The sequence below is a fragment of the Aplysia californica genome, unplaced genomic scaffold (genome assembly GCF_000002075.1).
Source record: "Aplysia californica isolate F4 #8 unplaced genomic scaffold, AplCal3.0 scaffold00491, whole genome shotgun sequence".
NCBI classification, from domain to species: domain Eukaryota; kingdom Metazoa; phylum Mollusca; class Gastropoda; order Aplysiida; family Aplysiidae; genus Aplysia; species Aplysia californica.
Window position 1 is genome coordinate 253,385 of NW_004797761.1, and position 15,947 is coordinate 269,331.

Below are 15,947 nucleotides of genomic sequence, written 5' to 3' on the forward strand. Positions count from 1 at the left end.
AATTTTAGTATTTACAAACCCAATTCATTAAAAAATATGTTTGCTCACCAGCTAGTCTGATTGATGCTGTTTTACTGGTCCTTCGTTTCAACATGTTTTCAGCAACACATGTGTAATCCCCTTCATCTTTAGCAGAAAATCCTTTAATCATCAGACTTCCTTGCTCATTGATCATAACAGTCTCATCCTCATTCAAACGGTAGCCATCTTTAAGCCAGTACACCTGTAAGGTTGGAAAATATATTTTAACATATCATTTGTGCACAAGTGAAATGCTCTCTCTCTCTCTGTCAAAATGTGTGTGTGTGTGTCTATTGAGAGAGAAAGATAGATAGATAGAGAGAGAGAGAGAGAGAGAGAGAGAGAGAGAGAGAGAGAGAGAGAGAGAGAGAGAGAATAATGTAAAATCCAAAATGCTAATCTAAGCAATTCTTTAGAAATAAAGTATTTGAAAAAAAGAACGGTGTTTATGGTTTCCAGCTCTCATAACCAGAAATTTTTGTCCGGTACGTATTGTTTGTGAAACATGTTTGTCACACATCAGTGGAATCAGCCGCTCGTCAATTTTAGGCATATGGAGTTATTGGCATCACCATAAGGATGTTCATTTTTCTTGCTTAAGGTGAAAATATACCTTTCTATCTTGAATAGAAGTCAAGATTTACAAACAAAGGAGGTGGGGGTCGCATGTTGTCAGAGGTAAAATTAGTGAGGAAATAACAGCCAAACTTTGGTGACTTCCAAAGCTTGAGTGTCCTTAAAACCTGCAAATTTACATTCTTCTTATGCCTTTGGTCAACGTTTAAAAAAAACTAAAATCCATTAAGACATGTGTTTTTAAATAGACAAAAAAATGTCGAGCAAAGAAAAAGAAAATTAGAATAAAGTTGCCCGACGTGCAGGTTTCTTCAATTTCTTTATTTTGACAAGTGCCTGATTTTATCATAATTCCTCACATAGAAATGAAATCATTATTCTGCAGAAATTTTCATGCTGTAAACTAAAGCGTTAACATAAATGCATTTTTTTTTTCAGACTTCTGAAATTCCTTTGACTGCTTAGTGTAAAACTCCATCCTACATTACCTTTCAAAATATTGTGTGGCGGCCAGGGTCTTATACTAACCAGTCGGGTGCTCTCATGCTCTTGAGTTCACCTCTCATTCAATGGGTCCCAGATTCGCATCCAGACAGCGACGGAAAATTTTCCTCTTAAAAATTTTCTCCTTTGACCTCCTTTCCTGCTCTCTAACAATGTTTTGTCGTCTGCTTTTGTTTCCACTTTCTGCCCCCACCCCCTCACCTCCTTTGCCCCTCCTTTGGGCTCCTGACTCTTTCTGCAGCCTTTCTACTGCTAATCACTGGCTCCTTCTTACTGCTGTATTTCAGCCATACCTCTGATCTTGCGGTAGGTAAGATCTAACACTTAGCCTTCTTGGTAAGGGCGAAAATTTTGGAGGTCCCGTGTGCAAGTTTAGCACTTTAAGATCTCTTGGTGGTCCAAAATTGATAAGAGTAGGCTACAGCCACCACCCGCGCAAAATTCAAAATTTCCTACCAACTGAAAGTGTTTAAAATGTCCTGTGCATTTATATGATCTTACGCAGTTGCAAGCGCGTAAAACACTTACCCCCCCCCCCCCCCCCCCAAAAAAAGTAGTCAATTTGCTGTGAAACGTACTGTTGGCGTGGGAACTCCTGCTGGGGCTTTGCATCTCAACTCTGCATCCTCTCCTTGTTGTACATTCTGGCTTACTGGCTCCATCATAAACCTTTTCTTGAAGACTGCAGAGAGAATGAACAAATTGATTAACAATGGCATTAAGTAAACTAGAATGATTGCATCTATGCAACAAAATGGATTTGTCTATATCAATGACTTACATGTAATTCATGTGCTTTTCACTTTGAAGTCTCCTTACAAACAATGCACTTGATATTGGAAGTAAATAAAAGATAAGAACAAAAAAAGTATTGTTACACTCCAAACAGGCGATACGCCAAATGCTTGTCAGGGGTAAGACATCCTCATGTGTACAGATATATATCTTACTACATCCAGATATCAGAACACCCTAACCTCATTTGTGAAAGTATAATAATGCAAAGTAAGCTGCAGACGTCCTAACTCTTTATCTGCGAGGGGGTAACCCCACTATGCTGGGTCCTTTTTTGGTACAAAAATGTCAATAAATGGTTCATTAAATTAAAGCAAGTGAACCTATTTTAATAGTTCATCGTCTAATAAATGAACTCCAGAGTAAAAGAGACCCGTTTTCGGCTACTGTCAAAAAGTAATTTGAAGTCGAAGTCTTCGTAAAGAAATGTGCCAGGGTCGCTGCCAGTGGCTCACTAGCACTGCAGTTCTGACAGCAAGCTCTGGAGATAAAAAATTAATATGCAAACTCACAAGCAATCTGAATTGTGCCAGCTCTGCTCTCCACAAACGACCAGTCTCCAGCCTCAGCGCCCTCGGCCAGATAGTAGCCACGGCAAGTACAGCTGAAGGGGTCAGAGCCAGTCCAAGCCTCAACCTAAAAAGGTAAAGATGTACAGGGTAAAGAAGATTTTAGAATTCATTCAATCTATGAAATTGTAAGATACAATTTACAAATTTTACCTCTGTATACATAATTTTGCAATATCAAGACATTTTGTAAATCCGACCTTGACATTTTGTAAATACAATCTTTTCTATAACACAAAATCAGATTTTTTTGATACTCTCAAAGATAAATAACCACCTCTTAGATAACCTAATAGTGTTGATAGGGGCGTTAAACCCATACCATTTCACCATTTTTTTCAAAGATAAATAACAAGATGAAAACATAATTCAACTGGATGTTCCCTCATAGAAAGTGGCATCACAGGAATGTGGTAAGTTAATCAGCATCAACAATGGGGAAAAAATTAGAACTTACCTGTTCTTTGGTGATTGTCAAAGAGTTGTCTCTTATTTCTTGTTGAGAAGTTGGTTCAATTGTGAGGTATCCTGTTTTTACTGTTTCATCAACGACTTCATCATTGCACTGTGGATGATATTACTTTTGTTTAAGTGATCTTTACACAAAGCTTGAAAGATTTGTCTACTTCAAATACTTAATTTGACGTTTATATGTTGAAAACAAACCCTGCAGAATCAAAACAAATGTGGAACATTGATGACATTCAGAAGGTTGTAATATAGGCTATAACACTTTACTTAAATTATGAGACCTCAAACTGACCTTAGCATAATGGGATAACATGTTGATGAAAAATGATCACTTCAAGGAGACAGCAACTGTACACTCAATTTTTTTCAAATTCAATCTCCCAATCCTCCCTTCCCCTTTTACCCCTTGATGTCAATCTCTAAATCCTTCTGTGAAGATATTTTCAAAACACTACCATAAAGTGGGCATGTCACGGTACCCCAACTATAATAACATTAAAGGACTTACAGCAAACACCAAGCTCTTGGCAGCCACAACAGAGCAGGAGAGAGTGATGGGAAGATCATTAACAATGTAGCTGGCCTCCTTTGGCTCCATAGAGAACAAGGGCTCAGTAAGTTTGATTCTGTCAAACAGAGTAGAGGGATATATTTAATCTAATAAAGTAAAACACTGTCAGAAAACTCTGTGGGGAAAAAAAATGACAAGATTTGACAAACCAAGAAGTGAAAGGAAAGAACAAGCATTTTTAGAGAGCAGTGCAATTTAAGTACACATTGAATAGAATGGGAGTATTTGAATTACTTTTGGAAGTCTGACAGGATATTGACATAATTATCAGTGAACTGTCTAGCATTTTAAGAAAAATAATCTGTTTCAAAGATGACTTACTTGATCAATCAGTAAGATATTAAGACCATATGTGAGGCATTGTGGTGACGTTAAGCGCTCGTCAAAATAATAAAATCAAAGAAATAAGCATTTTTCTGACTGTTGGGCAATTTCTTTCTTCAAATTTTCTTTTTTTTTGGTTCAACACCTTTTATATTCATTTTAAAACACGTTTCTATGATGATTCTACTGAAAAACATTGATTAAAGGCACAAAAAATTTCAATTTTCGGCTCTCAAGCAATAGAAATTACCAAACTTTTGAGTGCCATTTTCTCGCAAAATTCACCTTTGAAACAAGGCATCTGTGGCCTCCTTCAATCACAAATATTTTGACTTCAGTACAACAAAGATGGACTTTTTTTTTCACCAAAAGCATGGCAAATGAACGGGCTTGAAGGTGATACCAGTAACCCTATCCCCAAAAATTGACGAGTGATCGATTCCAATGTGTGTGTCGTGACACATATTCCAAAATGACTGATAAAAGGAAAAAATTAACTATTTACAATCTAAAATTGTTCCACACCATCGAAATGAAAGAATGCCTTACGCAGTGTAGTCATAATAGTCACTGGTAGTGGGGTACAGATCTGTTCCATCAGTAATGTCTTCGTCGGTTGGTTCAGGAGTTGGTGTCATTGGAGTCGTTGGTGTCGTTGGTGGCAGGGTTGTAGGTTTTCCTATAAAAATTGAGAAAACAGAAATGATAAACATTAAATACCTAATTGCCTAAAACTGCTTCCAATATAGATGTAAGTCTAGATACAGCATATTTTGTCAAAGAATAAGACAACACCAAATTTTTGTTTTATAAATGTCTAAAATACAGTACTCATCACTATGTTTTAAAAATAAGATTTGAATGATACTAATGATTTGGTAAATGACGATGCTGAGCAAAGCCATTAAAAGATTTTCAAGAATTTAACATTAACGTACCCAAAAATACTGTAAAAACTAGAGATTCCTCTTCAAACTCCAAATTTCCAATGAAAAAAATTGTGTTATAAACCCAGGAGGAATAAGGGAATTAAACAGTTTAAATAACTGGAAAAAGGAGTCTTTACTTGAAGGAAGGTGAGTTTTAACCCTGCCATATCACTATTATACTTACCACGAACGGTTAGCTGCATTGGTCTGGAAACACGACTTCCAGCAGAGTTTTCTGCCACACAAGTATACATGCCCTCATCTCCCAGTCTCACATATTCAATGATCAGAGGACCCTCTTCCAGAACAATGAAGTTGCTGTCAAGTTCAGGCTTGATCTTCACCCCGTCTTTCGTCCAGTAAACCTGGTGAGAAAGAAATTCATAGTTAAACTTTTAGTTTCAAAAGAACATTTTTGTGACAGGAAGAAGCCCAACTGCAATATCTCTTTTGTTTACAGAGAAAATTGATTAACAACTCTGCTTGTTTCTGTTTACATTTCAACATTACAATAATAACCACAATTGCATTTGTACCATAAGACGACTCATTTGTTAAGATTCTTTAAAATAACACACCCATCCGATGACAAGATTATTGTTATAATTATACTTCTGGGTGGTTCAATTAATTATTAACAAAAATAAGGGCTTGCAATTTTTGGGATTTCAAAATATTGAATGGGATATCTTCAAAACTAAAAGCTGTTCCATTATTAAGCTATGACACAATACATTCACTGTTTCACAAAGATAAATTGAGGGAATAAAAGGTGTCCACTCACTGTGGGTTCAGGATATCCCTGTGGTGGCTCACAGGCTAGTTCAGCCTCACCCTCAAAGTCAACAGTCAAATCAGTAGGTTCATAGACAAAATCATCATTGATATCTGAAATTTTAAACAAAAGGGAAACATTGTTCTGTTAGCACTAAAACTGCATTTACTATAGTCAGGATGCTAAAAAGCTCATGATAAAAAACCTTTGGATGTTTCTACAAAGATTAAAAAGAGGAGCTAAAATCAAACAAACCATAATTACACTGAGCAAGTTTTGGTCTTCGAAAGACATTGAAGCTCTGAAAAAATATCTGACCTTTTTTTAAATCTCAGATTACAGAACTGCAACAATAAGGAGTCAAGTATATACTGAAATTTACCAAATAAAATGACAAATCATGAAAGTTTTGAGTTCATAATAAGCCAATACAGTATCTCTGCTCTGAATAGAATCAAAGCTCAATACAACCATTAATACGTGGGTTTTTTTTGGACACTCACAGGTTTTAGGTTCTGGTTCTCTCTCTTCTCCTTCCACCAGATTAACAAAGCCTTTGTTTCCTTGAAGCATTTGCCATTTGCCATCAGCATTCAAGTACCAAGCAGTGCACTGGCAGTAAAAGTCATCTGATGCTCCGCTCAGCACATCCTCAGTAACTTCATAGCTGGCGTACAGCAGTCTTTTTCCTGAAATATAATCAGATACAATATGCTTTTCTATGTAAAGAAATAGTATCGCACAGTTTATGAAAAAGACAACTGGAAATAAAGCCTTCACTTTGTCCTCAAAATACTACAATGAAAGATTAATTATTTTCTCTCATGCTGTATTACAAGTTCATTAAAACAGATGTGGCTGCCCTCTGAGAGGTGAAAGACATAATCATTTTTTATTCAGGTAACTCAAACTAGAAAGCATAAACCAGCCTCCAATTTCAGTGAAACAGTGTATTTGATGTTGTAATTACAGAGATATTGAGCATGACAAACATTTCAGTCCTCTCTTAGGTCCCCCCCCCCCCATAATAAGATCACTTTGTCTGACTGTAAGCTCATCCCTTAACTTTATTCTTCAACCTTAAAAACATCTGCATCCTCTCTCTCCAATATGTTTTCCTATATAATGAAGTCCATTTTGTCTGATTGTGTGCTGATGATTAAACTATTTTTATTCTTCCTAGAAAGCATGTGCAGTAATCCACTTACCAGACTCATTATCATACTGAGAGTCAGACTTCTTCAGATCCTTAGAATCAATTCTTGCCTGACCACACAGGAAAGTCAGCTGGTCAGCTGAAACAACTGAGCACACCAAAGTTGCACGGTCTCCTGAAGTAATGTCGTATTGTGGTTTCAAATCATTCAAGAACACAGGGAAGTCTGGAATCTGGTCCGGGAAAGATGGAATGGTGTCCTCCATGGATGCAACAGGAGCAGCAGTTGTTGCTGGGGCTTCAGCTATAAAAAGTGCAATAACAGAAAAACAATTAAACCATTTCTTCTTCGATCTATAAATTTTTTGAACAATTCAGTCCTCATCTCAGAGAGGAAAGGCATGGCTAAATTAACTGTTCTGACATAATTTAAAAACTTTTTAGGTTTTCAGTTCCTCTTTTTCTCATAGATAATTGTCTTTGAAATTTTCCAATAAATCCACACAAACATCTGTTCAGACTAACAACAGAAAAAAAAATGAGGACTTTTATTTATCAACTAGAAATGACAAAAAAAAAGTAAACTCTTGATGTTCACATAACTGAGTACTTTGCTATTACCCTTCTTGTGTGACATAATTTACAAGCTGTGTTTATTGTTCAAACAGGATTTATCATCTTGGAAAACTTGTTTGTTTGCCCAGCCACAATTGCTCCCTCTTTCCAGAAATGTTTTTGCGGGAAAAACAAGCATTGTTGGACTACACTGCATCCTGTGCTGGCAAACAGAACATTAATGATTCTGCTTGACATGTGGGGATGTCAGTCTGTCATTCCAGAAAAGATTGCTAAAGAGAAAAACTTGCCTGTAACAATGAGTCGTGCCCTTTTACTTTGAATCTGGTCTACAGTGTTTTCAGCTAAGCAGTTGTACACTCCGGAATCGTCATACTGTACTCTGTGAATGGTCAGGTGGCCCTTGGCATTGATGGAGTAATGATCATCGGAACGTGGGTCCAGGCGAACGCGATCCTTGAACCAGTACACCTGGCAAAGAGGACCAATCAGACAGACCGTAAGGAAAGTACAATGCCTTCAAGACCATTGCTGGGGCCCACAGGCCTTGCAATTGTGATTCTCAAAATGAAACAGATGAAACAAAATCACCACTCAACACTGCATAACAAATCCTTAAAAGCAACAACAAACAAGATTGGATGAACAGATGGGCCTTGGAAAAGACAGGCAGAGCAGTTTTCAAACTCATCACCACAACAAAACGGAATGACAATATCAACCACCTACAGAGAAAGAAACAGAACACAATCTTCCACCTACGAACAGAACATATGCAGCTCAACTTCCACTTGAATAGAATAAATCCATAACTTCCCCCAATGTGTCCTTTGAGTGACTAAATATATAAGACTGTAGATCATCATTTGTTCCACTGCACAGCCCTAAATGACATCAGAGCTACCCTTCTCCCTCCAAGACATAACATTGACAACACACTCCGTGGAACATCACCGCAACTACAGCAACCATGCAATTATCACTACATGGAACAACAACAACAACAAACAAAACCAACATCTAAACAAAAAAAGTTAGTCATTTATAGGGTTTTTAAGATTCGTTAACTTCATGTCTAATTACTATAGCTCTCACATTCAAGGGTCTGTTTAACCCATTCTCACTTGGAAATACAAGCAGAAACACCAATCTCAACTGACCATTTCATTTACCAACACTTTGACACTTGTGGAAATTGATCACAGACATAATGGGAGAAAAATGCTTTTAAAAAAACTATTGTTAGGAGAAAAACCGTTTGAATAACCCTCAAGAATTTTTCTACAAACATGTCTTGTGCACCTTCCTCTGTTCTTAAATAGCAAATTTTCTTCCTTACCCATGGGCTTGGCTGTCCCTTAGGGGGTTCGCACAGGAGAACAGCATCAGTGTTCACACCCACAGTCAGGTCAGAGGGTTCAACTTGGAATGTTCTGTCCAGGTCTGACAAAAGGAAAATATCTGCTATGACTGGCAGTACACGAAAGATGTGACAAAAATTAATAAAAGCTGAAGAAAAATTGTAATTCAACATAAAATAAAGATATTTCTTTGCATACTCGGATGCAGGTAGCAGAATATAAAAAGTGTAATGAAGTTAAACAGAGTGGATGGGCACAACCTCCCATCCTTTACTGTTGTGGTTCATTCATTCAGAGTTCCCCGCTCGAGATAGAACACTAGGTAACAGGGACAAAAAACAAACATAGTGACAATAAAAACCACACCTCCAAATCAAAAAATAAAACTTAATGGATACCCCACTAAAAAATGTTGTACTTACAGGAAAGTAAAACAATGCCAACGTTCTCGTCAGAGGAGATATGTCCCCAGCCTCTTGGATTGGTTGCGTCCTGATACCAAGCTACACACACACAAGCATAAGAACTGCTATCACCAGCTTTAGAGTAGTAGTCCCTCACATCTGCATACTCAACTGTCAGCACAGACTGAAACAAAAATGAAGAGCACAGAACATGCATTAGTCAAAAGTAAGTTCTCATTCTGTTTTTGATCCTATTAAAACTTGGCCTCTTTGATATCAATCAATCTTGCCACATGTCACTCATGTTCATCTTCCCTTCCTAATTTCAAAGGCTAATGGCAAGGCTCCTGAATTTGTGAGTGACAAAAGCGACAAACTTTTCTTACCGTAAATACTGCTTTCAACATCGGTATTTATCTTTGTCGATAATAATGACAAATAACAACTGATAACAACAAATAACAACTGATTACAACTGATAACAACAAATAGCAACTGATAAAAGCAAAATAACGACAAATATCAACACAAATGTCCTAATTTATTTTTTTCTGATAAATTGTTACTTTCGACTTTACTTTCGATTTGAATGTAAACAACAAAAAGGGACTCAACTCCGGTAATCCCTCAAGAATATTCTACTTTCGGCAGTAGCTCGGAGTTGTGGGCGTTTTTGAGGAATCAAAGTATTTTTGTGTTATCAGTGGTTATTTGTTGTTATCAGTTGATATTTGTTGTTATAATAAGATGCTATTTGTTGTTTTCAGTTGTTACCAGTTTTTATTTGGTGTTATTTCGACAAAGATAAAAACCCTTCAACATGAAGTTACTTTCAAATTGTGTAGTCATTTAGAAATACATATTTCTTTGAAATGCATTAAAAAAAGATGTAAAGTAAACTGATACTGTAGCCACTGAAACATCTTTCCATAGTTGTTCAAACTGATCCTGAAAATTGTCAGTAAAAATTTATTCTCAAGTTCAACAAGGAAGTAAAGATAATGACAAAACAGCCTCAAGAACCCTGTTAGAGGCACACATTTCAAGTGGGAATGACGATACTCTCATCCTGAGACCATCCCATTATGCTATTGTGCCACATGTAGCACGAACCCCTATACCTTATCTCACCTACAAGATTGTGAATTAAGAATGTTACATCTATAGTAGTAACAAACCTTAATGACTCTGTTGCCAGCATTGTCCGTGCCCTGTTCCGTTTGCATTTGATGCCTCTGCATTCTTTGTCCATTGCACCTAGAGAAATTTGAAATCATACAGTCATTGCAGGTTCCCCTGTCCTTATATTAAATAGAAAACAACAACTGAAAACACAGTGCATTGTACTTGCAAACAGAGATATTCTTTTTAAAAAAAGCTATTAGCCTAGACGGTCATAAAAACAGGCCACGACTGACCTAGATTCCTTGTGGGCTGGCACACCCATGTAGTAGGCCCACAACCTTGTAGATTATTAGTAGTGATAAGCCTACGCTGCGGGAAGTTTGAATTGCTGCTTGCTCATGCTTTGACATTGGATTATTTCTGCCTAATGCAGTTTGCTTTTCAAGTCATCTGGATTATGTGAATATATTTTCTACATCATTGTGTGTGTTGAGGAACAGAAGTGATGACTAATTAATTCATTAAGATTGACCAACAGTTTTGAGATTGCAAATTTGAAGTGCTGTTTGGCTGTACTGTAGGCCTACTGTTCATTTTCAGTCATTCTTCATCGCCATCGTACTGAATGCCTGGATTTTTTAATTGAGGCTTAGTGCAGTTTTTTTTTTTCAAATCATCTGGATTGTGTGAATATCAAATACCTCTTCCATCAGTGTACGTGTTTAGATTAAACCTACAGTGAAGTTTTGACCGTGGAAGTTAAATTCAGATCTATCTAAAATCCATGTCTACACAGTGGAGGCCCCCCTCCTGATCCGCACACTCTTCACTGACTTAGAGCCTCTCTATGCAAACAACCACTAAAAACTAACTCTCCATCCTATTCCTAGATCTACATTTAGATCTAGATTAGTTTGTAACACAAACAATAGGCTTAAAGGACCCCACGTAGATATAAATCTATATCTAGACTCTGAGAGTCAAGGGGGCCATCCTTGTTAGGTAGGGAAAAGTATACGGATCATAATTATGGGGGAGCTCCTTTGTGTTTTTCCTGACCGGCATTGTATATATTAATATCTGCTGTTCTTTCACAGTCTTTACATGCTTCTCTTCTAGGCTTATTTATTGCTTTCATCATGTGTGGTTATGACTCTGTTGGACTGTGACTGACACCATCAAAATAAACTGAAGGTATAAGAGCAACAATGGGAAGAAAATGCTCAGTTGGTGAATGCAAAACAGGCTATGACAGTCAGAAAGGTGCAGAAAAAGTGACCTTGTATGGATTTCCTTCAGATGAAACAGAATGTCGGGCATGGATTGATAGCTTACCAAACATTATATCCTATGAAAAGGTGTCAAAATAAAAAAACATATCAGTGTGTGCCCTCCATTTCCCTCAGTATGTGCCTTTGGTTCGTCGTGGAAGTAAGCTCGTTCCTACCGTCCCTCCATCCATTTTCCCAAAAGTCCCCCGCTGAAATGACCTCATTGTTTTTAAAGTGCTGTAAAACTCTATCTCAAGTCAACTTTCTGCCTTTCCATCGTTTTTGTCTATCGTTTTTGTCTGTCTAGAATAATTTTTAACATGTCCGTTCGTTTGAACACAAACACAGGAAGCTAAACCATTGAGAGAGAGAGAGAGAGAGAGAGAGAGAGAGAGAGAGATAGAGGGAGAGAGACAGGGACAGAGAAGGGGAGAGGGAGAAAGAGACCGCCTGGCCGTGGCCTTCGTAAGCATTATTATCATTACGAAGGTCACTGCTTGCTGTGGGCCAAAGCCTGAGCGGCCGGTGTGCCAGCCCCCAAGCAAGGTGTGTAGTTCTTGGGCTGCGCTGCCTGTTTTATGATCGCCTAGCTATTAGCCCATAAGATGGATGTCTGATTAATGAAAATGTTAAGTGAGTGGAGGGTCCCTTACTTGTATTCCATCTGGCAGAACAAAGCATTTTAAGTTCCATATTTGCATAAATCTTTAAAAAAATTTTCCATAATTTTAACTGATGTCATGGCGAAAGGAACAATGCAGGTTTGGGCTAACTTTGAATAAGCATTTGTTTCATGTGAGTTCAATTCACTTCACCTATCTTTCATTTGATTACTTCCTGCAGTATCTGAAAAATTTGAAGTTGACATCTCTTATTCATGTGTCATGTATGTCTATACTTCTGCATTCTGGCCTCACATACTACTCAAACTAATCCACCCATTCTCAGTATTATAAAACAGTAAAGAAATACCAACAGTATGTACTGGGCAAGTGTGGAACACATTTGAATTTTTTTGTTTTTCTTTAACTCTTTTAAGTTGTAATCATTTGAGGTTATATCTATAAATGATCATTACAGTAGTTGTCTACCTATTTAAAACACTTCTGAAAAAAGCTTTAAACTTACCTAAAAGTAAGGATGTCAGCAGCTGTAGCTTCACACTCCATGGTCACTTTCTCATCAGGTCTGATATAGTAAGAATCTTGAGGAAGAGTGCTGAAATATGTTTTCTTTTCAGACTGGCGAGGGTTGCGAATTCTGCTCTCGGAAGATTCTCCAGCAGACACTTCCTCTGCAGGTTCTGAAGATTCTGCGTAAACTAGAGACAGACAGAAAGTTACAAGTTATTGCACCTTCAATTTCACTTGATACCTTTATACAAAGGCATGGAAAGAACTTGCTAGAAATAACAAAAATTGAGAATATTTAAGAAAAGTTATATTAGCACATGCATTCTTGAATTTATTAATTGCCATTTGGAATAAATAAGTCTTCAAAATGAAAATGCTGTAATGTTTAGCACAGTGTTTTTGAGTACTTTTCACTCAACGTCTCATTATCACTTCACAAATTAAGAAGTACTTCCTGCAGAGTGGGTACCTTGCAGGGTAGGCCTACCTCACACAAACTGATTAAAACTATTTCTTGCTATTATTCTCTGTCTTCTCCCAACCTCAACAGTGAAGTCAAACAGTCTAATAATAAATCAACCAAGCTCTAAAAAGTAGCAGTTTTTTTGTATTGTAACTACCTGATACTGTCAGCTTAGCCTCTTTGCTTTCTCGACGTCCAGCAGGATTCTTAGCCACACATTGGTACAGTCCAGAATCCTCCTGAGTGGCAGATTCAATGACGAGGCTACCCTGATCAGTTACGACTAGGCGGCTGTTTTCCTTGATATTTAAGCGTTTCTTGTCTTTCCTCCACAGAATCTGAAAAGAAACAGTGAATATTTGGACTGTGATAATATCTTACATTATTTTTCTACCTCCTCTTTCTCCTTTTCTACTCTTTCTTCTCTCTCCTTCTCATCAAAATTATAATTATATCAAAATATAAATATTTGTGAAATCTTTCGGCCTATTCATCCACCTATTTATATAAGAGTGAAAATTTGCATTGTAAAGCCGAAAGTTTGTAAATAATATAAGTTCTCGCCAACCCCAAATAGATCATTCAGAAAGCAGGCTGCTTTAATTCTGCATGTGTGGGGGAACCCAGGCAAAGTGTGATATTTTATCTCAGCAGGCAGTCTAAGATACGTGTATTGGATAAATTAACTTTCCCACTTCGGAATTCAATTCAACTCTTCTGTGTTGCATGATAAAGAGCCTTACCATTACATCCCAGATGGCAAAAACTGTATCCCTGTGACACAATGACATAGCCAACCACCACCACCACCCCCTTCTCCCCCCCCTCCCCCACCTCACCCAATGAGCTCATGTCTCAATAAAAGTCAACAATTAAACAACAACAACAACAAAGGCGGAAACCAAAAAATAACCAGAGCCTTTACCTCGGGTTTGGGATCGCCCACAGGAGCACCACAAATGAACTCAACATTCTCACCCTCAGATGCCTGCCTGCTTTGTGGGTGGCTGGAGAACCTATGTTTCAGATCTACATGAGAAAAAAACAGTAATATAATATAAATCTGCCAAGCTGCCGCATATCACAGAACATTATCACTGACATTTTAATTAACTAACTATGTAAACGTCTAAAAAGAAAAGAAAAGGTCACCTAAAAGAATAACAATATGGTTGTCAGACTTTTAATCCCAAGACTGTAGGTCCAAAACCAGGCTCAGTTGAGAAGAACATTGTATTCCCCATTCTCCTTCATTTCCTCTGATTCAACACATGGCTATCAGCGGAGATGGAATTATGCTGCAAGTCTCCCAAACGGCTGATGTGACCTCAAGGAGCAAACTGACAACCATGGCAGTCATTATTAGTTGTAAAAGTCTACCTTTGAGGGAGATATTGTCATAAAGCATCAAAGATGGTTTAAAATGTGATTCGGATATTTCAAGACAATATCAATCTTAATCACCCTCAGTCCACTTAAAATTCATTTTAGAACAAAAGCATCAGTCACTACTAGCAAAGCAAGGTATAGATAGTGATACAAGACAAGAGGGTGAGGATATGGAATGGGGAGTATGAAGATAAAAATGCTATAAAGAACTGAAGGATGACTTGGAAAGGAGAAAGACAGCTCAGTCGGGTTGCTGATGATGAATGTGATGTAGCCTTCACATGAAATGTTAAAACGTGATTGTTGGCAAACTTTATTGAGCTTCAGAACATGGCAATTATAAAAATTATAATTGCTAAAGCTACAGTTTTCTACAGCAACTTCTCTGTTACCTGTAACTACAAAAAGACAAAAAGACCAAATAAAAGGATTTTACTACAGACTAAGAACATAAACTAGCTACTGATCCTTCTGCCACCCAAAAAAATTATCAATACCGAGAACATAAAAAAATGTGTGCAGATCTGCAACTTTCTGAGAATACTTACGTGCAACAGTGATGAAGCTTCGTCTACTAGTGACAGCCGGCTGACCGTCAATGTCCAGAGCACTACACTCACACCAGAAGGCACCCTGGCTGTCATCATAGTTCTGGACATCAGCCCGAGTGACTTCAATCTTGGCCTGAATGACCTCAGGATCGACATCAGACATGTCCTCCATCTCTACAGAGGTTGGTGGGATCTGGGTGCCCGCACAGGTGAAAGTTATGTCCACGGCATTCCTGGCCTTACACACGATGACTGCTGGGCGCTTTTTCACAATGTAATAGCTCTGCTCAGGCTCCTGCTCCAAGGAGATTTCTCCAAGAGGAAGCTCACGGGCCTGAGCCATCAGGAATGTAACTGAGGGATTCCAGAAATATTGAACATTCTCTCAAAATCCTTTTTAGAACAATTTCAGGGGCCACTTGGGACTGCCCATATGATCTCTAATGGTTTTATTTTATGTTTTCTTCAGACAACCGATGATTAAAAAAATTTCAACACCTTGTGCGAGGAGATTTCAAATTTCTAACCACTTTTTGTGTGTGTAAATGTAAGTGTTTTCATATCCCCATCAAACTTACATTATTTAGGAGGCTGGTTTCTGACCCTTCCCTCCACGGCCAACCCAACTCAGCAGAAAGACAGATACTCCATAACAATTTTCTCCTCCCTCATGAATCAAACTCAAGTCACCTGCTTGCGACAGCGATGTGCTTATCCAATACACCACAGACATTAGTATTTAATCTCTTAGCTCGGTTAGACCAGAGACAAACTTAAAAAGGCGGGGCACTTCTTGAATGACCTCAAAGGACTGTTAAATCCAGACCTATAAAGTAATTTATCTTACCTATTGCAGCACAGAAGTAAATGAGATGGCACAGTGCAAAGGATAGAGAAAGAGAGAGAGAGAGAGGGGGAGAGAGAGAGAGAGGGAGGGAGAGACAGACACACACACACACACACACACACACACACACAGAGAG

General features: G+C 37.9%; 1 protein-coding gene across 1 annotated transcript in view; it reads right to left on the bottom strand.

Annotated features, from left to right (window-relative positions):
* Positions 1–4: 4 nt before the first annotated feature.
* Positions 5–15,947, bottom strand: part of LOC101854974 (hemicentin-1) — a gene marked incomplete in the record, with an annotated part of 18,806 nt that continues 2,863 nt past the window's right edge. Inside the window, 18 exon segments of the mRNA XM_005105788.3 lie at positions 5–223; positions 1,680–1,783; positions 2,409–2,532; positions 2,923–3,030; positions 3,445–3,562; positions 4,381–4,510; positions 4,945–5,125; positions 5,545–5,648; positions 6,039–6,224; positions 6,744–6,995; positions 7,558–7,738; positions 8,607–8,710; positions 9,051–9,216; positions 10,211–10,289; positions 12,557–12,749; positions 13,182–13,362; positions 13,950–14,053; positions 14,962–15,318. Coding sequence (XP_005105845.2) covers positions 5–223; positions 1,680–1,783; positions 2,409–2,532; positions 2,923–3,030; positions 3,445–3,562; positions 4,381–4,510; positions 4,945–5,125; positions 5,545–5,648; positions 6,039–6,224; positions 6,744–6,995; positions 7,558–7,738; positions 8,607–8,710; positions 9,051–9,216; positions 10,211–10,289; positions 12,557–12,749; positions 13,182–13,362; positions 13,950–14,053; positions 14,962–15,318 — 2,891 coding nt within the window.